At 30.7% G+C, this 25,711-nt stretch overlaps 3 protein-coding genes and 1 long non-coding RNA gene across 5 annotated transcripts; 3 read left to right on the top strand and 1 right to left on the bottom strand.

Moving 5' to 3' along the window:
* Positions 1-845: 845 nt before the first annotated feature.
* LOC101501530 (uncharacterized) lies at positions 846-7,462 on the top strand. The gene is made up of 11 exons (XM_004486744.4): positions 846-1,597; positions 2,143-2,310; positions 3,240-3,349; positions 4,036-4,144; positions 4,942-5,097; positions 5,210-5,325; positions 5,413-5,579; positions 6,037-6,167; positions 6,244-6,382; positions 6,669-6,730; positions 6,871-7,462. Exons 1-9 carry the CDS (start codon positions 971-973, stop codon positions 6,349-6,351), a joined length of 1,692 nt encoding a protein of 563 aa, XP_004486801.1. The 5' UTR covers positions 846-970; the 3' UTR covers positions 6,352-6,382; positions 6,669-6,730; positions 6,871-7,462.
* A 3,491-nt stretch (positions 7,463-10,953) lies between these two features.
* Positions 10,954-13,484, top strand: LOC101497115 (transcription factor bHLH87). 2 transcript variants are annotated; one of them, XM_004487171.4, is made up of 3 exons: positions 10,954-11,267; positions 11,479-11,573; positions 11,894-13,484. In XM_004487171.4, exon 3 carries the CDS (start codon positions 11,994-11,996, stop codon positions 13,158-13,160), a length of 1,167 nt encoding a protein of 388 aa, XP_004487228.1. In that variant the 5' UTR covers positions 10,954-11,267; positions 11,479-11,573; positions 11,894-11,993; the 3' UTR covers positions 13,161-13,484. The 2 variants fall into 2 exon arrangements, with proteins under 2 accessions (XP_004487228.1, XP_027191748.1); XM_027335947.2 differs by having other exon boundaries at positions 11,471-11,573.
* A 3,911-nt stretch (positions 13,485-17,395) lies between these two features.
* Positions 17,396-17,959, top strand: LOC113784675 (uncharacterized). Its single transcript, XR_003470788.2, has 2 exons — positions 17,396-17,664; positions 17,747-17,959. It is a non-coding gene; the product is annotated as an uncharacterized lncRNA (long non-coding RNA).
* A 2,318-nt stretch (positions 17,960-20,277) lies between these two features.
* On the bottom strand, positions 20,278-25,437 carry LOC101501847 (putative leucine-rich repeat receptor-like protein kinase At2g19210). Its single transcript, XM_004486745.4, has 13 exons — positions 25,195-25,437; positions 24,568-25,105; positions 23,559-24,040; positions 23,074-23,212; positions 22,918-22,989; positions 22,738-22,809; positions 22,499-22,579; positions 22,181-22,335; positions 21,636-21,871; positions 21,366-21,492; positions 21,125-21,187; positions 20,860-21,049; positions 20,278-20,766 (listed from the first exon to the last, which is right to left on the bottom strand). Exons 1-13 carry the CDS (start codon positions 25,274-25,276, stop codon positions 20,352-20,354), a joined length of 2,652 nt encoding a protein of 883 aa, XP_004486802.1. The 5' UTR covers positions 25,277-25,437; the 3' UTR covers positions 20,278-20,351.
* Between the last annotated feature and the right edge of the window lie 274 nt (positions 25,438-25,711).

Here is a 25,711-nt window from a genome sequence, read left to right as displayed (position 1 = left end):
CCACAACAATGGGTAAATAATTCTTTGAAATCCCGATAGTAAGGTAAATTTGATAGAATCATATTAGATCTTGATACAACAGAACGAATTCTATTTTTATTTTTTTTGGGTATGTACATTAAAAGGAGAACAAAATGCCGATTTGGATAAAAAATGTTATATAACTTTATTTTTAGAATATTATTATGTAAAGGAAGTGGCATATGATGATAACTTAGATTAAACAGCCATTTGCTTTTGAAAAAAAAAGAAGAAAGATTAAACACCCATTTGCGTCTTTAAATATGTTAGCAATGTTAATGGTGGATTTAAATTACAATATCTTCGTTTTTAATTGGATTTTTCGTTAGTTAATTTAATATTTGAATGTGTATTTTTTTAGTAAATTTGGTTCATGAAATTATTAATTAAAAACATATTAGATATATTTTTAAAACTTTAATGTATTCGAGACTAAAATGATTGTTTATTTAATAATTTATCTTTAAGTAATTCAATAGATACATCTCTAAAAAAAATTGAATAAATTCATATTCACTTTTAAAAGAGTCAAAATTAGTTCGAACATGTTTGTATGTTATATACAACTTTTTTAATATGTGGAGTTATAATTGATTTTAATTTAAAGATTTCTTTTTATTAAAATTTAAAATTGATCAATTTAATAGTACACAAACAAAAACAAAGTAAATCTTACGCCATACGCAAATTTATTTGTACCATTAGGTTAATAAATTTGATCATCAAATGAAATGTAGTGACATTTATTGATCAAATAGTAAAATATAAACGCAAAACTATTTTACTTGTGGTAATTAGACAAAGCTGCAAAGCTTAAACTTGTCAAAAAGCATGTTGATGTTTGTTTATGCTTCTGATTCAAAGCACAGTGTCGTGACCATGATATTTCAATAAGCAAATAATCAAACACTTGTCAGGCGTAGCAGTAGTAGTATTGCATAACCGCGAAATGACTACCATTTCAAACCTAACAAACTCTCTCCCACTCCATATCCGAAAGTTCAAGTTCCCACCTTCATCTTCATCTCAATCTCATCGTTTTCCTCTTTCCACTCTCTCATGCTCCCTTCCCGAACCACAACCACAACCCCAACCCAGCAACACAACTTCAAATTCCAAAACCCCCAATCCCAATTCCAATTCCAATGCCAATGCCAATTCCTATTTCCCAAAGCGTGGCCAAACCATCGAATTGCTCTGCGAATCCCTCGCCTACAAAGGCAAAGGACTCTGCAAAGTCACTGAAACCGGTTTCGTCGTCATGTGCGACCGTGCACTTCCCGGCGAACGATTCATTGGTCGTGTCACTCGCAAAAAGGGAAATTACGCTGAGGCTACTAAGCTTGAAACTTTAACTCCTCCCTTTGACATTGTCGATGCGCCTTGTGTTTATGTTCCTCATTGTGGTGGTTGCAAAACGCAGAATTTGTCTTATCAGGCTCAGATTAAAGCTAAAGAGGAACAAGTTCGTGATTTAATCGTACATGTTGGAAAGTTTTCTCACAAAGATTTGGAATTGCATGGTATTATGAAGCCTATTGTTCCTTGTGACATTCAGTTTCATTATAGAAACAAGGTTTGTTAGTTAGTTAGTTAATGCTCTGTTCTGTTTGTCACTTTTTAAAGCTAAGACAATGTTTGGATTAGAAAACTTAATTAAGCACTTATGGCATACATACTTATGTAAAAATTATTTCTATCACAAAAGATGAAATAAAGTCAAACCATTCTCTTGTATAATATAAGTTGTTTTCGTAATCTATCTTGGATAGCTTATGAAAATAAGCTTCTTAAGCTCTATCAAACAGTTTCAGAATTACTTACGCTAGTAGATAAACTCAAATAAATCAATTCAACCAGGTCCTAAACATGGGATGTATAAGTTATTTCTATACCAAAAGATATAATGAAGTCAAGTTGTTGTCATATATCATATGTTTTGATAAGTTATCTTGAAGAGTTTATAGAAATAAGTTTCATAAACTCTCCCAAAAGTTTCACAAGTGTTTATGTTAGTAGATAAGTTCAAATAATTCAATTCAAGTAGGCCTCATATATATGATGTAGATTCATTTGGATGATAAGTAACTTGTGTTGTCCTTTGTTTCTTTCTTTGTGTAGATGGAATTCTCATTTGGTCCCCATAAATGGTTGCCTAAAGAGTTACTGCACGAAAGAAATGTTGACGGCGGAAGTGAAAATTATGCATTGGGATTGCATATTCCTGGTTTTTTTGATAAAATTCTAAATGTTGACAAGTGCTTACTGCAAACTGATCCTGCTAACAAGGTATGGAATGTTATTTTATTTATTTATAACTTAGAATGAGTTACAAACTAAGCATTTTAAACCAGAAAGCTTACCCATAGGCGCCAGAGGCAAAATCTATTCATTTAACTAGACGTGGCAGGCCGGAAAGTGAAAAGCTTGTAACAGAAAGAGATAAGACAACCACCTGGCTAGGAAACTAAAAAACGGTCGTACAAATTTATGTCAGCCATCTGTTTTTCTTGGCGGTCTCCAATTTTCTCAAGTTTAGTTTGTTCAAAAAACCTTTATGTTTGGATTGGGTGGTATGTAATGGAATAGAGTGGAAAGGAAATGCATGGGGTGGAGGGGATTAGAACAATTGAACAAAGGTCCCTTTCCATTGAAGATGATCTTCCATTGACGTCTCAATAAGGATGTCATCACTTTCCATTTCATTCCCTCAATTTTTGTAATTAATCCAAACAATGGAATATCTTATCATTCTATTTCATTCCATTACGTACTATTCATGATCATTTTGACAATTTAACTATTCATGATCATTTTGACAATTATACTCCATTAGAAAGTTAGATGTGTGTTTGTGGGTGGCTGGGAGGGTGTTTACACTTTATAGTAAAATTTGGTTATCAAGAGCTCTGTGTCTGAAGACTGAAACACAGAAACAGAAATGTGTTGTAAGACGCCAGAGGTGTGTACTTAACTGAAAGGGCCTTATCTGAAATACCAATGAGGCACTGACCCTTTTATGACTTCCCTTGTTTCGTCTCACAACATTGGACACTCCTCTTTGTGGCTTTAGTTACACAATTTTATCTGGTTCCAGAGTTTTGTAAGATTCAACTGTTGCCTGTTTCTGTGACAGTAACCTACACTTATTTGATTTCACATCCCAACTGGGAAGTTTATTACCCTCTCCTTATGTTTTGACTTGAACATTTGAATAGGTTCTTGCAGCTATCCAAGAATGTTGGAGAGATCCTCAACTCGGTTTCTCTCCCTACAATGTTCATTCACACTTAGGATTTCTTAAGCATTTGATGCTGAGAAGTGGAAGGTATTTAAGTTATATTTTATGTTCCCTGTCTTAATTGTTTTAGGTACACTTGCACATTTTACTTCTTGCATTTATGTTCTAATCAACCATACAAAATCATCTTATAAGGTGAAAGATACTTACCTCTTATAACCACAGTTCAGACCATATCATTATCCATTGTGTGACTCTCAACAAACACTAATGCCCAGGAATGGCATATGGAGGTAACCTAGGTGACTCAATAATATGAGTGACCCAACAAATATATGATAGACTCTTATACTCTTTTCGAATATGGGTTGAAATCAACCACACAAAATGACTTATAAGGTGAGGGATGACCACCATTTATGACTACTATTCAAACCATATTACTTTACAATGTGAGATTTCCTACACCGGATAATGCTCAACAAACAATTAATTTTAATGGGTGGAGTTGGATTTTTCTTCTTCTAAAAATTAGGGCACATGTATGGGTAGATATGTTATATAGAAAATTTCAATTAAACAATAAAGTCATCTAATCATAAGATAAGTACAATCTCCATAATGTTTCAATTCCAAATTTTCAACAAAAATATATATCATGTGAGCAAATAATGCTTGAAGAAGGCATCAAATTTAAAGGAGAGAAATAATAATGTTTCATTTGAAGAGTACCTTGTTTTCTATCAATATTAACATTTAATTTTTTGTTCCAGAGATGTAATGACCGGTCTTCCTGAAATAATGGTCAACTTTGTGACCTCTTCCTACAAACCCGAGTTGCTGAAGGTCCTAGTTGATAAAGTTTCTGCATTTACCGAAGTGGTGGGTACTTAAGTTTTTCAATTTTTGTTACGATTATACATTCCAAACTTTCTCCACATGTGTGTCTTCCTTAACTTTCCAAACTCCTAAAATTTATTATGCTTTGAAATAAGGTTTTTTTCTCTTTTTTCTGTTGGAGATATTAAATTATTAAGTGCTTTAAGGTTATTGAGAGTGGGTCTTAACATGGCAGTAGAGTTTCTATGATCAAGTGGTCTAGAGTTTTGAGCCTTGCTACGCCCATTCTTTTTTATCAAATTTAATTTCTATTCAAGGTAAAATTGGCTTATGCATTCTTCATGCTTCAAGCCAAAATGGCTATAGCCCGTGGGATGTCTAATTGGAAAAGACACGAAGCTATGTGGCGCTTCTTCCTAACATCTTAAGCTTTTAAGTTTTAGGAGAATTGCTCCTTAACTATATCTATCAATTTTGTTGACTCCTAGATTTCAAATTTCAAGGTATATCCCGGGGATGGATCTGTAACACCACACTACTAACTAAATAGGGAGGGGGTGGAACTGAGGTGACTGATGCTGAGCAAACTAGAAGCAATGAAGGGGGATATGTATGAGATTGCTTGAAAAAAGTGATGTGATTTTAGTTTGGAGTAAAAATCTCATTTTTGTATTGGGTTTCCTTCATTAATTAATTGTCATTTTATTCAATATTTAAATTTAAAACCAACTGTCTCAGTTTTGTGTGTGTGGATATTTGACCTTGTTAACCTTAGTTGCAAACTATATGTATATATTGTATTTAATACCATTGACGTTCCTTCGCTGCATGAATGATAGGTAAGCGTCATGAATAATGTAAATACTTCTGTTGGTAACACATCTGTTGGGGAGGAGGAATACACTTTGTACGGGAAATCTAGCATTACAGAGACTTTAAGAGGGCTTAAATTCCAAATATCAGCAAACTCTTTCTTTCAAACAAATACTCATCAGGTTTACAATATGCCAATTTTTTTGGCTCTCTTTAGATCCTGTGCCATTTTTTTTTCTTGAAATGAATCATGACCATCGGGAAAGAAATATAAGCAATTTTTTTCCCTATTAGGCAGAAGTTTTGTATAAACTTATAGAAGAATGTTCCGGCATTAGAGGAGATGGCTCAGAAATTGTCCTGGACCTGTTTTGTGGAACAGGCACTATAGGTCTGACACTTGCAAGAAGGTAATCTGTTATCTACATTTGGTTTTAGTAGTTTAGGACAAACTGTCAAACAATTAAAGTAATGTCTTCTTTTCTAATTTTGAACAGTGTAAGGCATGTTTATGGCTACGAAGTAGTTCCTCAAGCCATCTCAGATGCCCGACTTAATGCTGAGATAAATGGCATACAAAATGCAACCTTTGTTCAGGGTGATCTTAATAAAATTGACGAGAATTTCGGGAAGAACTTTCCTAAACCTGACATTGTTATTTCAGGTTTCGTTGCTCTACGTGTCCATATTCCTACTTACTCTATTGTTATATTTATTTTTATAAATTAGTTTGGCTTGTGTAATTTGTTTAAATTGACTGTAGTCTTGATCCAAAGTATGTATGTGGATCTATCCTACTTGTTGAAATTGCCATTGCTGTTCACTTTTTCCCCATTCATTTTGAATGTTGTTTCATTGAAGCAAGCGAATAACTGTTCTGCATTTGTTTACATTTTAGCAGTATTTGCTTCGTTTTGTATTTCTTGTATGGAGGGAGATATGCTGGTTTATGCGGCTGTTTGCAAATCATTAATGATTGCTTCAGGGCATCAACAGAATATTTCCATGCCGAGAAAACTAACTTGACTCTATTTCAAGTATTAACTTGCTGATCATATATACTCTTCATACTGACTGAAGATCACAATTAAAATCTCTTGTCATTTTGTGCGACAATACAGATCCCAACCGCCCAGGAATGCACATGAAGTTGATTAAATTCCTGCTAAATCTTAGGGCATCTCGCATAGTCTATGTCTCGTGCAATCCTGCCACATGTGCACGTGACCTTGATTATCTCTGTCATGGTGTGGTATGTGTTGTTTAATTTAATTTTAGCTCTAGTTCTTTGAAATGCAACTATTTGAGTTGTTGACGGTTTTGTGCAGGCAGAGCTGAATATAAAAGGTTGTTACAAGCTAATAAGCCTACAGCCAGTTGACATGTTCCCACACACACCTCATATTGAGTGTGTTTGCCTTCTAGAGCTTTGCTGATCAGTGATCATTTAAACCTTTCCATTTCGAGGTTAGGCACCATTTTGTTTTCTCTGCTACTTATGGGATGGACTACTTTGCAGTTTGAACCTTGAGTGTCTGATGAATTTTGAGTGACTTTCAATTCATTTGGATTATATTTGGAAAAAGACCAATCAATTACCATAGCACTTCTACATGATTTCTTGTTCTAATGTAGTTGTGCGTCATTGAGAGTTGGGATTAATAATCCAAATGTTTGTGCACAGTTCTATTGTTTGTTTGTTTGATTATTTACCCCCTTTTTGTTATTTCTCTGTTTCTGTCATGTCTTTCAGGAGATAACAAGCTTGGGTCTTCAAGTTGATAAATGGGAAGGCACACACTTTCATGCTGCAAGGTTTGACTAATTTTTTGCTACCTAAAACTCTGACATCAATGTACAGAATCATTTTGTATGGTAGTAGCATTTGCAAGTATGCATGGATAACTACATTGTTGCCAACTTTCTAATATTTCTCATATAATCTATTTATGCAGAGCCTCCAAAGGTTGGATTAGTTCTTAACCTCCAAATGTGGATTATTATTCCTTTTCATGCGACCGGTCCATCATCAAGTAGCCCATATCCTAAAGTTGTCAGATTGTTGCATAATTGAAGAAGATTGAGGTGCAATGCAAGTGCATGTTTGGTCATATGAGTAAACAATACTCTTTGTGAATATATCATATATATTCAGTGTGAAGTATCACTCATAGTCTGTTCTTTACCTCTGTCTTTGTAATGTTTCAAGACTAGGTTCTGCTGTCATGCCGGGGTAAGAAAATAAACAGTATCAACAGGGGTAAGCTTTCAATTCATTTTTGAATGTTGTATTGATATCATTATTCAAAGGGGGTACTAACTCAAACTGATAGCAGCCTTGAATCTTGCCGATATATCCCCTAACTTGTAAGCTAAACAAGACCTGTATGATTCACAATACTCAACGTATTTTTGAATGTATGTTAATGAAGAATAGAAATCACTTTAATCTGTCAAAGACTTGGGTCGGGCAGATTTTTGTCTCTATTTCATAAACACTTTTGTACAAGTAATATGATTGGATAATAGAATGATGGTTATAGATTGTGTTCGGGTTTCTGGAATGCTGATGGTTAAAATGTGATGCTACATGTAATAGAGGAAGTACATCTCCTATCTTCAAATACTTTATTCATCTGGTATTTAATATTTATAGATGGTCCAGATTATTATAATGATTAATTTTCAAACTCATCCTGAGACATTCACAGTCTATTCTTTATTTGTATGTTGACACGTGTTGATTGTTGAAGTCTTGAAAGTGGTAAATAAGATGGTTATACATCCAACACCTACATTGAAGGAAATGACTATCAGATGGTATATTGTTTAAATTCCAGATGGATATTAAAAAAGAAGTGAGCGGCACGTTGAATGTATTTTATACTAGCTAGGGAAGAACAACAATCATGATATCATGAACAAAACCAATAGTCATGATCACCAAGGTTACACTTGAAGGCAGCATTAGGTTTTTGTAATTGTACTTATATACCTACTTGGAATATTGTGGTTATGTATGGGGAGTAGCAAAACCTGTGTATTGATTTTCTACTGCGGCTGTAGAGTCATTGAATTTAATTAAGTGGAAGTGGATCAGTCAAGTCTTGCATCCAAATCTATTGACTCTACAAACGCTCAGAGAATTTGGGTCAGTAAAACATGGGGAAAATGGCGAGTGAAATTTAGAATGATAAAAGGTATATTGTAATGGTAATGAACAAAGATCAATTATTAATTCTTCAACTATAGAAGCATGAAGAAAGAAAAGAAAAGGACATAGATGATCGGTTGGGCCTGGTGTCGTGTGTACGTACGGGTCAGCATCATAAAAAACCACATGGTAAGGTAGGGTCCTATATTTGGTTGTTAAATGTTAAGCTAAGGCCAATGAATGTGACAAACCTATTGTACATGCATGCATGTTAATGAAGAAAAAAAACTTACTAGTCAATAACATTAAAAAGAGATAGAGATGGAAACTTTTTTCACGACCGCGACAAGTCATTTATATTTGATATAAATTTTTCTTTCTTTCAACGATAGATAATCTTTGGTCGACATATGTTGGTTTCACATTTGTACCATAATCTTTGCTATGTATAATCAAAGACATATTTGGAAAGAGGTGGCAAATGGGTCTTAGTGTTTAGTCGACATTACAATGAGAATTCTTTGAAGGGTAATAATTAAGAGTGGTTCTAAGTTGGGCCATTATAGAGATGTTATATTATGTTATGGGTTTGCATGGGTCGGCTAGGACGAAGTCTACCACCTAATGGTACTGACTAATGTTGTTCGTTGTCTTTATCCATTTCTTACCCAATTTCTTCGTGTGTTTTGTAGCAATTAATGTAACAAACCTGTTTTACTTTTGTCGGCAAAGGTTCTTAGAAGTTTGCAGAAACAAAACTAGGACATATATACTATAGTACTACTATAATGCATTCATACGAGTTACCTACTTTGGTCATTTTAACTTCAAAAATCATGAACATTTGAACTTTATAGAAATATATCATGATTCTAAATTATATAAATCATCAATTTATCTAAATATTATTTTGTAAAACCCTACTCGTCTACCTATTTCTTTTTCTTTCATGATGAGTGTTTGAGTGTTGACCATATTTTTCTAATAATAAAGATAAATAAATAAGACATCCCAATCGGTTAAAAATACACCTCCATCATTTGTTTTTTTCAATTAGATAAGAATACACCTCCAATATTTGTTGTTTACTTTTTTGATTTGATGCTAAATATCTCATCAGTTCTTCAATTAATAAGAAGTTGTCATGTTCAAATAAAAGTGTAAATTTACGTGCGAACAATTATAATTGAAAGTTTACTATAATTTTACAAGAATTCAAAGTTGTATTTATTTTTCAAAAAAATTAAAATTGAAAGATTAATTTTTTTTTACAAAAAAAGTTGAAAATTTTAAAATTTAAATTATATAAGTGGGGGACCATTAGCAGTTGGTTGTTGGGCTGAGCCCAATAAGCAAACCGGTCACCTATATATCCTACTCCAAACTTACCTACTTACACCCAACTTATTTTTCAAAGCAAATGTTTCTTTTATGATTTCATTGTGTACAAAAAAATAAATTTACATGTCCCGGGTGGATGGTGAAAGAAACATGAGAGAAGTTGAGCAACAAATGCAATGGTAATAATGATGGGGCGCATGTGATGTGAGCATCTCTGATTCCTTGAGAGCAATATGCAACTCATGCTAATAAAGTTCAAATTAGATATATAAACTAAAATGTGATGACACAAAAATATTATATGTAACTTGCTTTCTCTATCCACAAATATTAATTCATTAACTATGCTAGCTTTCCCTCTGAAAAAACAAACTATGCTAGCTTTCAAACAAATTTCATGTTCCAAAACACTCCACTCCACCATGTTAATGTCCTCATGAAATCATCATTTTTATCTAATTTTAGAAGGGTTCCTCTAATAACACATGCCAAAGTTTCACAAATATATTTCTGCTCATTTTTTCTCTCACATATGTATAATCTAGTACGAGATTTTTTTAGTAAAAATATATTAGTAATTCAGATTTTTTTAGAAGACTTTTATTTCTAAAATGTTTAAAAGTTATTGGAAATTTTAACGACACTGTATGATAAAATTATTTTTGTCATTGCGACTGAGACAATGATTTGACCGATCTTAGTTTGATAAAAATATAGAAAAATAAATGTATTTCTTAAAATTTAATTCGTCGAACTACCGTTAATTAAGTTACCGTTTCAGCCGTAAAAATGAGAAAGATCGTTAACTTATACTTCTAAAAGTTTTCATCAATCATCGTTAAAAATTTCAAATACTTAACTTTTAAGTATTGATGCATGATAAACTACATCACCTTAGAATTTACCCATTTAATATAAATAAGGACATTAATTGATTTGCTTATGTGTAATTTGAATTCAAAAGACTTAAAAACTAAAGAAGGTAGTGCAAGAGAATATGAAATTGTGGTTCCCTAACCTTAATACAACTGATAAAACATTTATATAAAAAGCAGAGAAGAAATGCAGAGGAGTCTCATATCAAGTATCAAAAAATAATTAAAAGTCACAAACTTGAGTCATCCATTCAAAGTCCACTAAGCATTGAATTTGAGAAATTTCAGATGCAAAAAGTTTAGTCCTACATCACTACTATACTTCATATATTTAATCAGTAGATTCCTCAAAATTACCCTCCAAAGACTTAAACAAGTAATTTAGTAGAAAGTGAAAAACATCACTAGGCTATGATTATAACTATGATTAACAAAAATCTTTGTAAAGAGAGTGATGATGCTGTTAAAAAGATGCTCTAACTTTCACTGCAGTTTTCACTGCAACTTTACAGTGCGCATGGAATATACAAAAACAGGTCAGAGTTTTCTCCACTTTATAAAAAAATATACAAAAATATAAAATAAAGTAAGATAATATAATATTCAATTAATTCAGTTGAGATTCAAAACTCTTGTCTGAACTCTCATGCTTCCCTTCTGGAATAAAACACCCATCAAGCTGACCCAAAAGCCTTATCTTTTCCAAAAAAAAAAAAAACCATTGTAATGCTCAAAACTGTTAAGCCATATATTATATTATAATAATATTAAAACCCTCTCCTACCTTTTTTCCTTGCATAATTAATGATCAAATGCTTATATATATATATTATACAATTTCCTCTCACATTGTTCAAGTACCAATATTTGTTTTATTGCAAAAGTTTTGTACTTTTTGTTCTTCCTATCTATATAAGTTTCTCTTCATCAACAAACACACACTACATCAATATTGGTCTATCTTCTATGGCATATGATTAAGGTACAAACTTTATTCTATCACTTTCTATTCTCTCTTCAATTTTTTTCAATGTATTTGGTCAAAGTTATAAAACACAGAACTTAAAAGTTCTAACTTTATAATAGTAGTTTTTTACAATAAAACAGTACATAGAATTCAGTTTCTAAATCTGAAATTTTTTTCTTTCCCTTTATCACAATTTTCATCCTAATGAAATGAGGAAGACATGCAGTTAATGCTACTAAGTACCAAATTCTAAGCAAGGATTCTCATTCTGGTGGCTCTTGGATTGTGTTCTGGTTTTGAAAGCAGCTGGATCTAGAATTGGTAAGCCCTTCAAAACTAAATTTATACATATACTTGTTTTGTAACAAGAACCCTATTCAAAAAGAAAACAGATAAGAAAAATACAAACAAATAACACACAAGATATTATCACGGAATTTGACTAGTTTTGCTCATGTCTCCAACTATAAAGTTGTTGCTATACTTTTCTGGATTATATATTATAACTTGTGTTTAAATACTCAACCAACTCGATCAACCTGTCTGCTTATCACTAACTATAAATGATAACCAATAATTTTGAACCTAAACATAGTACATATTTATTTTATCTGATAAATATATTTTCTTCAATATGATAGGTAAAGAAGGATCATTTTGTCATTCAAGTTTGAATTAGATCTCTCTCTTGGCTTGGTTTCACTTCATTAGAGATAGTAATTGTCAAAGTAGTCACTATACATGGATAGTCTTATTTGGAATGACTCACAACAACTTGTAGTCAACAACAACATACCAAACTTGTGGAACACTCAACCACAAGACCTTGAAAGAGACTACTCAACTTCAAGTCTTCTTAATTATCAAATGAAAGACATAATAACTATGATACCAAACACAAATTCAGGAGCTGGAATCAGTTGTGAAGAAAATTTAATATTCCAATCATGCCCTTCCCTTTCAGCCAATTATGTGCAAGATTTCAACATGATCCACCAACAACATCTCATCAATGGCACACAAAACAACAAGGCTACTAAAATCTCTCTTGAATCACTTGATTGTTTGCTTTCAGCAACTAATAGTTATAACACTGACACTTCTGTTGAAGATGATGGAATCTCCATGATTTTTTCTGACTGCAGAAAAAACTTATTGAACTTAAGTTATTATGGCAGTGCAGTTTCCTCTGCTGAGTCTCAGAGTAATACTTCCAATCAAAGTTCATCAGATCAAGGTAAAATCATTGATTCTATAGTTCATTCCACAAAAAGGACTAATGATCATTATGATTATGATCCTTACTTCAGTATTACTCAGAATTCTTGTCCTAATGAAAGTGGTTTCAAGCTTATCTCAGAGAAACCACCAAAATCAAAGAAACCAAGATGGGATAATAAGTGTCCTGGCTCATCAAATATCAATTTCCAACAGCCGAATTCATCGACATTGTCGTCTACCATTGAAGAGCCTGATCCAGAGGCAATAGCACAAATGAAGGAAATGATATATAGAGCTGCAGCATTTAGGCCAGTGATGAATTTAGGTTTGGAAGAAGTGATGGAAAAGCCTAAAAGGAAGAATGTTAAAATATCAAAAGATCCACAAACTGTAGCTGCAAGGCAAAGAAGGGAAAGAATAAGTGAGAGGATTAGGGTTTTGCAGAAGATTGTTCCTGGTGGAACAAAGATGGACACTGCATCAATGCTTGATGAAGCTGCTAATTACCTCAAGTTTCTTAGATCACAAGTCAAAGCATTAGAAAATCTTGGAAACAAGATTGATGCAATGAATAATAATTTTCCTCCTACAAGTATAGCCTTCTCTTTCAACCCTTTAAATCCCATGCAAACTCATTTTCCCATCCAAAACTCTAATAATCACAACATCCAATATTCCAAGGGTTGAAATGATTAGTATCAATACGTCATCTGTAAAAAAGTATAAGCAAAAAAAAAATGTATCTAATTCAAAATTCGGATTAGATACACATACTTTTTTTTACTTATATTTTGTTCTAGGTGAAGTACTTGTATCATGGTAGGAATGATGTAAAAAAAGAGGTTAAAGAAAGAACCTCATAATCTCTAATGATTTCATCCAATGACAATGACTCATTAACATGTTATCATGTTCTAGCCAACGTTTTAATTTTGTTCAATGTCTATTATGTAACTTTCTTCATTAATATTTGTTTAAATTCTCATCAATGAGAGTGTTTTCTAGCTAGTTTTCTACCTTAATGAATTATGTGCATCATGCATGCATGAAATGAGATCATAGGGTGCTTTTGCATACACTATGCTTTTGATACAATTGCATGTATTTTCTTTTTTAGGAACTAATAAAAGATGGTTATAGTGAAAGTAGTAATCAAATTAAGTAATGGAAGTCATGAGTAACACAACCTTTTAGCTTACAGAAAGGTCTAGCAATTATAACACTATGATGATGATTAAGATCAAGGGCTAGAAAGTGACTTTCACTTTAAGTTTGTTTTAAAATAATTTAATGCAACTTATGTACTTAGGTGTATTTTTTTATGGAGATTTTGAAATGAAGGGGTACTTTTTAATTAGTGATTTGTAACATTGTGGTTAGATAACCAATGCAAAAAACATTCTCTTAAGAATATTAGTGTCAGTGGTCCTGTCTCCTTGATTCAACCCAAAGCGTGCTCTTGAAAATCTCTCTTAATTCATATTGCTATTGCTCAGCACGTGTGTGTATGTATGTATATTCTTCTTTTTTGGCAGCTCTGTTCTGTTTGTCATAAGCAACACACATATGTATAAAACCTCTCTACCTTATTTTTAGAGTTACCTTATTTTCACATAAAATATGACAACAAAATTCAATAATATATGGTTAATGAATATCACATAGTGTCACAGAATTTAGATGATTAATTATGTCAGTAGGTAGTTGATTAATGAATATAATAAAGTGTCGCAGTTGATTAGCCATTTATAAAAACATAACACAATTAATTATGATTCTAAATGTTATTAACTACAACTTTTGGGTTGTGTATATTTGAAAATCTCAAAATTATGTATGTTCAAATATAAATTATGATTAATATCATGTTTATTTCAACATTCAAAATCGTGATAATTTACATTTGACAAATTGTTAATTAATAAATTGTGACACATTTAAACTATATATGCTAAATATAATATATTTAAATTATATTAATTAATCATCCAAATTATTGTTATTTTTATGTGTCAAAATATTTTCTCTAATTTGTATAAAATTAGGTTCTGTAGTTCTTACTATATTGGTGAAAGTAATGATATTGTTAATGATGATGACTATGATAACGACGGCTACAACGAAATGTGTGATGTGGTGATATATATAATAGAACATATGCAATTATTTTAATGTAGCTATCTCGAATATCTTAACTATGCACATGACTCTGAGCTACTGTATCTGCATGTGGCATATATTTCCAGTACAAAATTAAACCCTTTCGGCTTTTCCTCTGTCATACTTGAGAATTATTCCTACTTTCTGTTTCTGTTCACCATTGATCATTAACTAAATAAAAGACTATGTCTAATGCTACCACTAATTATAAATTCAAAGTCTTGTTAAAATTTACTCCGTTTGATAATGAATGTTGTTTAAATTTTTTATACATATATTAAAAAATATAATAATGAAAAAAGAAATAAATGATTTTATCAAATTATACATCTTAATTATTAGTAGATTTTTTACTATTATTAATACAAAGTATAATAATATTTTAAAAATTATATATATAGTAACCATTAAATAGTAGTTTAAAAAATAATAATTAAAATTAAATAAAAAATTGTGAATAAAAATAAATATGCGAACAAATTCGCATACTAATGATTATTTTACAATAATCTTTAAAAATAATTAAACTCGATATCTTAATATTATAAGATTGAATTTTTTCCAACTGAATTAGAGAGCGTAGAAATAAACTAAAAATATAAAATTTGATCAGTAAAAATAAGCTCTTTAAATATAACTTTGATCAAATCCAGTAAAAATAATATTAGTAATTTTGAAATAATAATATTCAATTGGATAAGTTACTTAAAATTTGTGTATAATTAAGTCCAACAAACTATGCCATTCTTTAGGAGAGAGTATTTTATTTTACGATTGCTAAAAAATATTAATTTTTCATGCCCGTTATTATTAAAAAAAGAAGAAGAAGAAGAAGAATTGTTGATCATGAATATCTTGATTGGACAACCTTGATTATAGAGGATAAGGGTTGTTGAGTTTCTTGCTGAATATTGAAATTTTGTTGTGAAAAAGGACAGATCCAATTGGCTTATTATTAGTTTGGATTTGTCTCCGTTTGAATTTTATTTTTCAACCAACAAATTGTGTGTCTTTGAAAAATGTTTTTGTGAACTCTTTGTTTTGTAGGCTTTCACAAGTGGGAGGAAGATCACGATAAATATAGATACAATTTGGATTTTTTTCGTAGTTGAGGATGCTATTTTTATATATTTTATTCGTTAAATTTTATGTATCAATAAATAAAAACCTAAACTACAAAACAAAATATTTTCTCTTAATAAACAAAAAATAATATATATTTAAACATAATTAAAAACTATAATATTTTAAACATATTCGAAAGAGTTGACATGAAGTTCAACATCTCACTCAATCATAATAGATTAATTCAAACTCTTCTTTCAAGTATATATTTGGAGTTAAATTGTGGTTAATATATAAAATACATATTTGAACATATGAAAATAATATATATCTGATCAAAATTTAGATAGTTAATAAATATGTACATATAAATATATAAAAATCATGACTAATTATATTTAATGGATGATTAATGAGTTATTATATATTATAAAAATTTAACGTATAGAAATTTGATATATATCAAATTTTTTCTTCTCAAACTAACATTATGAAATGAATTCCTAACCATGGTGAGGTTGCTAGAATTCAATTGTTTAGGAAAGGGACATTAGATCACATATTCGAGACCAAAAGTATCTAGATCCTTGGCTTTTTGGATTCTTCCTTTGCAAAAAATTTAAATTAAAATCTAGGTGGAAAAAACATTTTTAAACTAAAACTTTGATAAAAAAATCATTTTTTAATACTATCGTTCGGAATTTAAAAATTCTGTTAGAAACAACCCTTAGATGTAATTTAAGGACTAACAAAAAAAAAAAAGTCTATTATGTATTTCTCCTTAATTTAAAGAGTTGACATCATGTACTTCTCTTATAAAAGGTATATATATAGAACTCTTTTATTGAAATAATTCACTTCTCTATTCTCACAATATTTTCAACACTTTTTCTTTAATCTTAATATTTTCAACACTTTTATAATAAACAAATGCAGACCAAAAAATTATTTGTTGCCATCTGTGTGTCGGAATTGATAAACGAAGACAATGATTTGCAGGCTAGACCAACATTTGAAAAATGTTGCCAATAGGCCTATTATTAATTTTAGTGTTTTGTAAATTTGTATCCTTATAAAATTTAATATTTTAATTTTAGTCCTCTACAAAATGATAAATAATTGAGATGAATTATTTATGAATTTTCTAAATTTCAAAACCCAAAATAGATGTAACGAAAATATGAATATTTAAAAATCAAATTTTGAACTTACTTTTTTAAAAGAATTTTTTATAATCTTTTAAATATATTTAAAAATTCTTTCAAAAATATTTTTTGACGTTCAAAGAGTTAAAACTGTTTGTTTGATAATTCTGTATTAACTTGTAAAATGCAATTTTTTAATAGGTAGTATAAAAAAAATAAAATCTATACCTCAATTACTATCAATAACTAATAAATTTGATCATTAAAAATATAAAAAGTTATATAAAGTAAAAAATAATTTTGAGAAATTATCGAGTTTATATTTTATTTTAAAAAATATGAGTTAATTTTTTTATACTTCACTCACAGAAAGTATAATGCAAAACCACTCTTAGGTAATATTTATTAATTAATCAACTTGGAAAATTCAACCTTGAAATTCAAACCTAACGGCCGGCGCCTACAAAACCATGGCTATGTATTTTTTGATATTGCTAATAATGTTCTCTTTCTAGTATTCCTTCTTTTATTAGGTGAAATTTATGTGCTACTCATATAAATTTCATTCAATGAGTGTTAGAAAAATAATCTCAAAGAAAGTGATATTAATACTATTCTCTATTTTTATATCAACTAGTTCCTAGTCCTTTGACTAATTGTTTTATATATATATATATGATCACTACCAACATGATCTACTCATTCCATCTTTGCAATGGCAACCAATTCTCTGAAGTTTACTTTGGTGACCATTTTCATCTTTGCAATGGCTCTCTCTCTCACTTTACCATCATGTGATGCTGCACGTGTTCCATTAGTAGGTAATTAATTAAGCATTGAAAACGTTAAATTAATAATGACCTCATTATATATGGTTTTGTATGATAATTAAGGAACTCGTAGATTTTGTTGTGCAGTTAATAATAGGCCTATATGTCCTGCTTGCTTGTGTTGCACTCCACCACCCCCTGGCTCTTGCTGCACAAAGTGTTGTGCTTCGGTACCAGTTTCATAATAGGGAAATCAAATGTCCATTTACATATAACATCACATATAGTTATTAATGATATGTTTGTAATTTTATATGTTTAACAAATCATTATCATGATGTTATCATATATTGTATGTTACCATCATCAAGGACTGAATGCCATGTATGATATTGGATCTTAAAAGTTATAAATCAGTTAACAGGACATTAAATTATTTACCTATTAAAGTATGTCTCATTCTTATCTTTCACTCACCTAAAACATTATATTAACTTGAACATCATAGTGTTCTTTGACACTATGTGAATGAAGGTTTTTCGGTCGGAATCTTACTCGAAGAGGACCTATCTCTAAAGCTCAAGTTAATATAATGTTTGAGGTGAGTGAGAGGTAAAAATAGATTTCCCTTAATAGGTGATAGAGTGAGACTTATATAGCTATAATAGAGCGGTATTGGACTTGGGCCATCTTTTGGCTACTCCCAGACAAATGGTTTCTATTGTTTAAGTTTTGAAGAGAAAAAATATGAAATGAAAACTCTATATTCATCAAGAAATGAAACAAGATCAAAAGAAAATTTAATATTATTATCCAGCATAATGATAAATTAACCATAATTTAATAACTGTGCCAAATGAAAACTAAACAACCTCCAAATATTTCAAAATAAAAAACAAACATAAACATATTTTTTTATTGAACTTCAACATAATAAAGGAGACTCACAATTTAGTTCGACTTAATTCTTTCATAATTTTTTTGCACTCCACCTACATCAACTTGAAATATAGCTCACGGATTATAAGATGAATAAAGTTATATGAAATGAGGAATATAAATGTTGGAGTGATGAGAAGATTACGATGACTTTAACTCTACCATTAACATATACATCTTGATTAAGCAGTGGCAGTATGAAAAACTCAAATTATTTTTATGTTTAAATGGAGAATTAGAATAGACTAATTTTTTTTCTTGAAATTATTGGGCTAGCATTTATTTTTGGCCCATAAACTTAATCATTAAAATGATTTTTTATTAGAAAATAGGTTTGCCTAAACAATAGAAAATGGGCTAACACTTTGAAAAAAAAAGTAGCTAAAAATATTCATCACCTATCTAATAACGATATATATTGCTTTTGTAAATTTTATTTTAATAAAAATTTGGATAATAAGTGAAAATAATATATTAAATAAAGATAATTTGGACATTTTAACGGGAACATTTTAGTAAAGCCTTTGCAAGTCTCGCCAAAGAAAGTTATTGTCATTTACATTGTCCTCGGAAGAGTAGTCTAGTGGTTTGGTTAAGGATATCGAATGAGTTACATGTATGAGGTCCGGACTTCATTCCCTAGCAACTAGCATATAGTAACTTTCGCCTATAAAAAAATGTTGTCTTCATGACTAAAAGAATAGAGCTTATGACTTGCATTCAAATTTTTTAAATTCGATTAAAGATGATGATTTAGAAAATTTAAAGAGTACATTTTAGTTCGTTTATAAAATTTGATCAAAATTTAGTTGTATTTAATATTAGTTTTATTAGACTTCACATTCTGCCTCTAAGACCGTCGAAGAAGATAGATCTTATGTCATACTAAAATAAGTACGGTCTTGGTGCTAGAGTTACGAGGTGACCTACTCTCAAAACACATGATCCTATATATGCAAGAGGGGTCCACCGATTGTACATAACACAACATGTTTCCTCTCTTTGTATGGTCCAAATCATTTGTTGATATAGTGGAATATTCGATAAGGGACCACATACCTAAATTAGGGTTTGACCTACGACAAAAATGAGGCCCAACCATAAAAAGGGTGACCAATGTAAAATGCTAAATTGCATAGTGAAATAACAAACATGACACATATCCCAAAAAATTAGGTTATACCAATTAAAGTTTTATGAGCTCTATTGGTACCAATGACCTAAACTTTGTGTTCTAGCACATCACACTTTCGAATTGATTTTATTATTGTTTCATTGTTGTAGTAACAATCAAAATTAAGACTCTTCATTATGATAACTGTTGATTATAGGAATATTATCACATATTCTCATAAATTGTCAATCCTCATACTTTGACTAAAAATTTATCATCGAAGAAATTTTAAATTATAATTAGAACAAAAATCGATTTAAGTCAATAAATTGTCTTAAATCTATATAGTCAATTTGAATTTATTGTGAATAAATTTATTTGTAAGGAATTTAATATAGGGTAGAGGAGGGGATTCGAGGTTTAATCATTTTTTATTATTGCTAATTCAAATTTGCATTTAGAATTTAATTCTTCAAATTATTTCAAATTACTTTCACCACCTAAGTATAATAAATTTTGTCCAAAAAAATATGTTAAACTCAATTTCTATAGAGATCGATGTTATTGTTTCGAGATATAATTTGATACACTTGACAAATTTTCATCCTAACTAGAATAAATCAAGAAATTATATAATTAAAAAAAATACATATATACATTAATCATCCGAAATTTAATTAAATTACTACCTCTCTAGAGAGCTCTCACCACTGATTCTATCAAAGGAAACACAACTTAAGTTGCTAGCTAGACTCTCATGATTGTAATTAGATTGAGAGGGATGAGTCATGTTTTGCAAACATTGTTTTAGTTCTATAACTACATGGCTCATGGTTGGCCTATTAATGGAAGTTGGTGCTACACAAGCCATTGCAATATCCAAAACTTTCTTTGCAGAGTAAATATCAAAATCTCCCTCTAATGTGGGATCCACAATATCTTTTAACTCTTTTCCAAGCAACATTGAACCAACCAATTGAATAATATGAATTTTTTCTTCAGTTTTGGTTATTGCAGGTTGTCCTGTAATTATCTCAAGCAAAACTACCCCAAAACTGAAAACATCACTTTTTTCTTTCAACTTGCCTAATCTATTGTACCTGCAAAATAAAAATTGCAACTTTACCTATCTACAAATTACAATTTATTTTTATATCGAATTATATTTAAGAACAGAGATAGTAATAACTTACTCGGGATCGAGGTATCCTGGCGTGCCAGCAACAACTGTGGAGACATGAGTGTCACCTTCATTAGGAAAGATCTTTGATAACCCAAAATCAGCTAGTTTTGCCTGCATTTTTTCATTCAATAAGATGTTTTTTGATTTAATATCTCTGTGAACAATTGGTGGATTGCATCCATGATGCAGATACTCCAATCCTACAGTTGAAAAATTCAAATTATGTTACATATTTTCTTGCATAAAGTGCAACTCAAATTATGTTACATACTCACCTTCAGCAGCATCTACTGCAATTTGAAGTCTTTGATTCCAACTCAATATATTTTCATTTTTATCTGCATTCATGAAACAAGCTTAGTCGAATTCGACTCGGCTAACTTTTCAGTTCGACGACACTGTCATCTAGCAAAAGTTGATACAAATTACTTGAATAAATATAATATAACTGCTCCTAGAATTGTAACATGTTACTGATAAATTAAATTAATGAGGTGACATGATCATAAAAAATACCTGATAAATGCTTAGATAAGTCTCCATTAGCCATATATTCATAAATGAGAGCCATGTTGGTGCCATCATCACAATACCCTATAAGACCAGTCAAGTATTTATGACGAACTATAGCAAAAAGTTTGGCCTGTGAATCAAAAAGGAAAACCATAATTCCTTCTGTTAACATGAAACTCGCTCGTATTATATTAATGATGAAATACACCAAGTTTCGTATAAATCTAAATTTTGTTGCTATATTGAAATTCGCAAGTTAATTGATCATACTACCTCTGCTTGAAATTGAAGATATCCTTGAGCTGATGATGGAGATAGTACTTTGACAGCTACCTCAGTATCATGATCAATCCATCCATAGTATACTGTTCCAGATGCTCCTTTCCCCAAAACCTTTTCAAAGTTTCTTGTAATACTTACTACTTCTTCATAGCTGAATTCTTGTTTCTTTGTCTCTAGTTCCTGCTTTATTCTTGAATAACCACTCACCTTGCTCACTTGATGTGAAACTGAGAAGAAGCAAACACATTCATTATTCAAATAGAAGAAAAATCATTGTTTATAGTTGCAGTATTTATGTTTGAGTCTAATTTTGATTGTAATTATCTTAAAAATCTCACTTAAGATGACATGTAATTAATTGACAGTGTACACGAATTTTACAATAACTAATTAAATCCTATATTTTTATACCTTTGTTTGGCTCGCACCAACGTCAACAACAATAACTAAACTTTATCCTACTAAGTAAAGTCGGCTACATGGATCAAACAACTTCAGCTTGCACCAACATCAATAGAATATAAAACAACACGTACCTCGGTGTCTCTTATAGTATACGTGAAAAGAAACCATTGCTATTGCTAGTATCATGAAAGCTCCACCAAGTGATGATACTAATGGAACTACAATCTTATTTGCATTCCTCTTGTTGCATGAACCTGAGGAGCAAAGATTTGGATTTCCACCAAAACTTGCATTCACAGTAAGAAATAAAAATCATGTTATTTATTTGACATTGTGTGACACCATATACTTTTATAATATAAACATGAGATAAATCACTAGCCCATGATGTCATAAAACAAAACGAAGTATATAATTTAAAAGTGAAATTAACTTGGAATGGAACATACTTAGATTTGAGCATACTATTTTCTGAATGTACAAGGAGTTGTATTGGAATTGCTCCTGATAGCTGATTTCCTTCCAGGTTTCTTCAATAAATAAATTAATAAATAAAATTACCCTTATACAATAAGGTGCACATTGACATTCTTACCATGATATTTTAAACAACTCAAGCAATAAAATTAATTGAAAAATCAAAGCTTCAACACTATATAATTTACACAGATGAAGATAGTTGACTTACAGAACTCTCAAGAATTGGAGCTGAAATAAGAAATCAGGCACAGCCCCAGTCAAATTGTTATTTGACAAATCCCTAAAATTGGAACAAACTATTTTAACTCAACTTTAGGAGCACACTTCATTTTGGTCACCAACTATATAACTTGCTATTTAATTGTATATGATAGATTCAAGTACTTACAAATATTCTATTGACTTTAGATTGGATATGCCATGAGCTATATTTCCAATTAAACCACTGGAAGTTAAGTTCCTAAAAGCATGATTATGAATTTCATTAATATCATTTAAGACTATACTATAAAAGGTTATATGAATTTTATGCCACATAACTTACAAGTATATAATCCTCGGTGAATCAGATCCAACATAGCTGCAGTTTAAACCATCCCACAAGTAAGACACTGGAGTACAAGGATCTCCTTGCCAGTTCCTCTTGATACCATAAATTGACTTCACATTTAGGATACCATCAACTATATTATCACACATAAAACTAGCTCAGAAAAAAATAATAATAAACAAAGTATTGTGAATAAAATAAGTTTATAAGAATAATGCATGTAAATATTGAAGTGCATGGTCTTGAATTAATTCTAGTGCGTAGCATCTGCACTTAAGATGGAAGACATATCTGGTGTCTGACACTAACAAGACACAAATGCATCTAGTTATATTTAATTTATTCGATTGTTTAAATTATTATTGCTGTGTGTCAATGACATGTCTAGTGTTTGTGCATGCGTCATTGTCAGAGCTTCATAGATTCTAAGTTGATAATTTGAGAGAAAAATCAGTGTATCTAACTAACATAGTACATACCATCTGTTTGATATGTTTCTGGTTGTAAGAAGTCCTTCGTCATGTATATCTCAATGGCATTGAAGAGTGGTGGAAGTGTTGATCTACTAGTCTTATTCAACCAAATTTCCAACTTATTTTCACTTATAAGTGATAAATAATACAAACTCTGCAGGTACAAAGGATTGATAGGAACACTATTTAAAAGCTCCCCATTTACAAAAATGTTGAACTCTCTAATTTGATTTTCCTTGAGCTTCATGATTTCAGCAAAGTACAAGTACACATAATATCTTGAGGCATTATACTTTGGAAGGAAGTAAAATTCAATGTTGTCATTGGCATTTGATGGAATTGATGTTGTTCTCATGACAGTAGAGGGTGGTAGTGGTAAAAAATTGTATGAAGGTGCTCCTTGATCTATGGTGAGTGAAGTATCTATCTTTTTCCAGTCAATTGAGTTATATGGTGTCCATGTTCTGTCATAAATATCATCTGGATATCTTTGGCAAAGGAAAAAGGGTAACACATGAGATGAGAGAGCATTATATTAACAATAGTATATAAAAAATCAAAACATGGTAATTGTAGCTTTTGGCCTCTCAAAAATATCTCTCTCATTTTTTGAAAATGAGACATATTTGACATTTGCGGCTACTCTGGAATGTGTCAAGTCATAACCTTTGTGACTGCAAGCAGTCCCACGATCTCGGTCGTCCGATCAAGATTGAATAGTTCAGATTTTGAGGTTAGTATTTTAGATTTGAAAACAAAATTTGCTTATAATCCGGACTGTCTGATCATGATTATACGACCTACATGCAAAGTAATCCAAATCCATATATAGGTAACTCTAACATTTAAAAATCAAGATTCTACAATTTGTACGTAGACTCTGACTGATTGAGTTTGTTGTTTAACTACAATTTTAGAAATTGAAAGACCAAAATGAAACGAAATTTTTTAGAGATAGAATGCAAAATTTAGCATATTTTTGGTGACTAAAAACATTTCAAGTGAGATGGCTCACCTGATTATTTGATCACCTTGTGAGCCTACATCAAACCTTGCCAAAAGCTCAAGAGAGTTAACAAGATAGGCATCACTGTTAAGAAGTCTAACCTCTAAAACTGATATAAAAGGTGTACCCTTGCCAGTATTCAACAAACAAACATGAACATAATCTGAGGAAGAAGCATAAATAATTTCTTTGGTTATTACACTGAATGAATCATCAAACACCACAGATTCCCACCATTTGGCTCCAAGATAAATATCAAACTCAGGAAGAGAGTCTTTTCCATCATAATTACCATACACAAACCTAGCCCTCACTAAATATTTCTTGTTACTTCCTTGTGAAACATAAAGTGTGTAACAGTTCCTTGTTCCTTCTTGGAAGCTTCTAACATTCCAAAATTGTCTTTCAAGGGAAGTTTTGTGTTTTGATGATATGCTTTGGCTTACACCAGTGTCAGTGAAGTTGAAATCCCAAGTGTAATATATGGAAGTAGTTTCATCTATGTAGCTTGGTTCATCCACAAATCCACAATCAATACTAATAAAGCCTGCAAAAGAGGGAAACACATTAGTTCTAAGAGGATTGCATGCAGTAATATATTCAGAATAATAATGTTATGAGATGAGAGTACAAAACCTGATTGGTTGTTCTGAGCATGAACAATGAAAGGAAGAGTCAAATATAGTAGAAACACTATAAGTAGAAAGTATCTTGCCATATGTGAAATTGAAAACTTGTTACATACTCAATCTGATGTTTAAGCATTGATGAACTCAACTAGACATAACAAGCCATTTACAATATATGATTCAGTTTTAACATTCAATTATGATATTCATTTTAATCTTCATATGGGTTCTGTTGAAGTCAAGTTCTTCTGCATATATTAAATTATTCTTCTGCATATATTAAATTATTTCACCCTTTATTACTTTTTAGCTTTTAGAAGCTTCCCAATTGAATTTTCTGATTAACTTTGTACTTTTCTTTGTCAATGACTCGTTTTTGCAGGATTATTTTCTTTCAATGTGGTAAACAAAAAATATTACACATATTCATCTTATATGTAATGTAACAATAATATCAATTCTTGATATTACTTTCTCACTTTTTCAATTTCGAAAATTCATCCTTTTTGTTGAAGAATATTAGA

Source organism: Cicer arietinum, chromosome 1, assembly GCF_000331145.2.
Source record: "Cicer arietinum cultivar CDC Frontier isolate Library 1 chromosome 1, Cicar.CDCFrontier_v2.0, whole genome shotgun sequence".
NCBI lineage: Eukaryota > Viridiplantae > Streptophyta > Magnoliopsida > Fabales > Fabaceae > Cicer > Cicer arietinum.
Note: the sequence above shows the minus strand (reverse complement) of the source record. Positions and strands in the feature narration are given on the sequence as shown.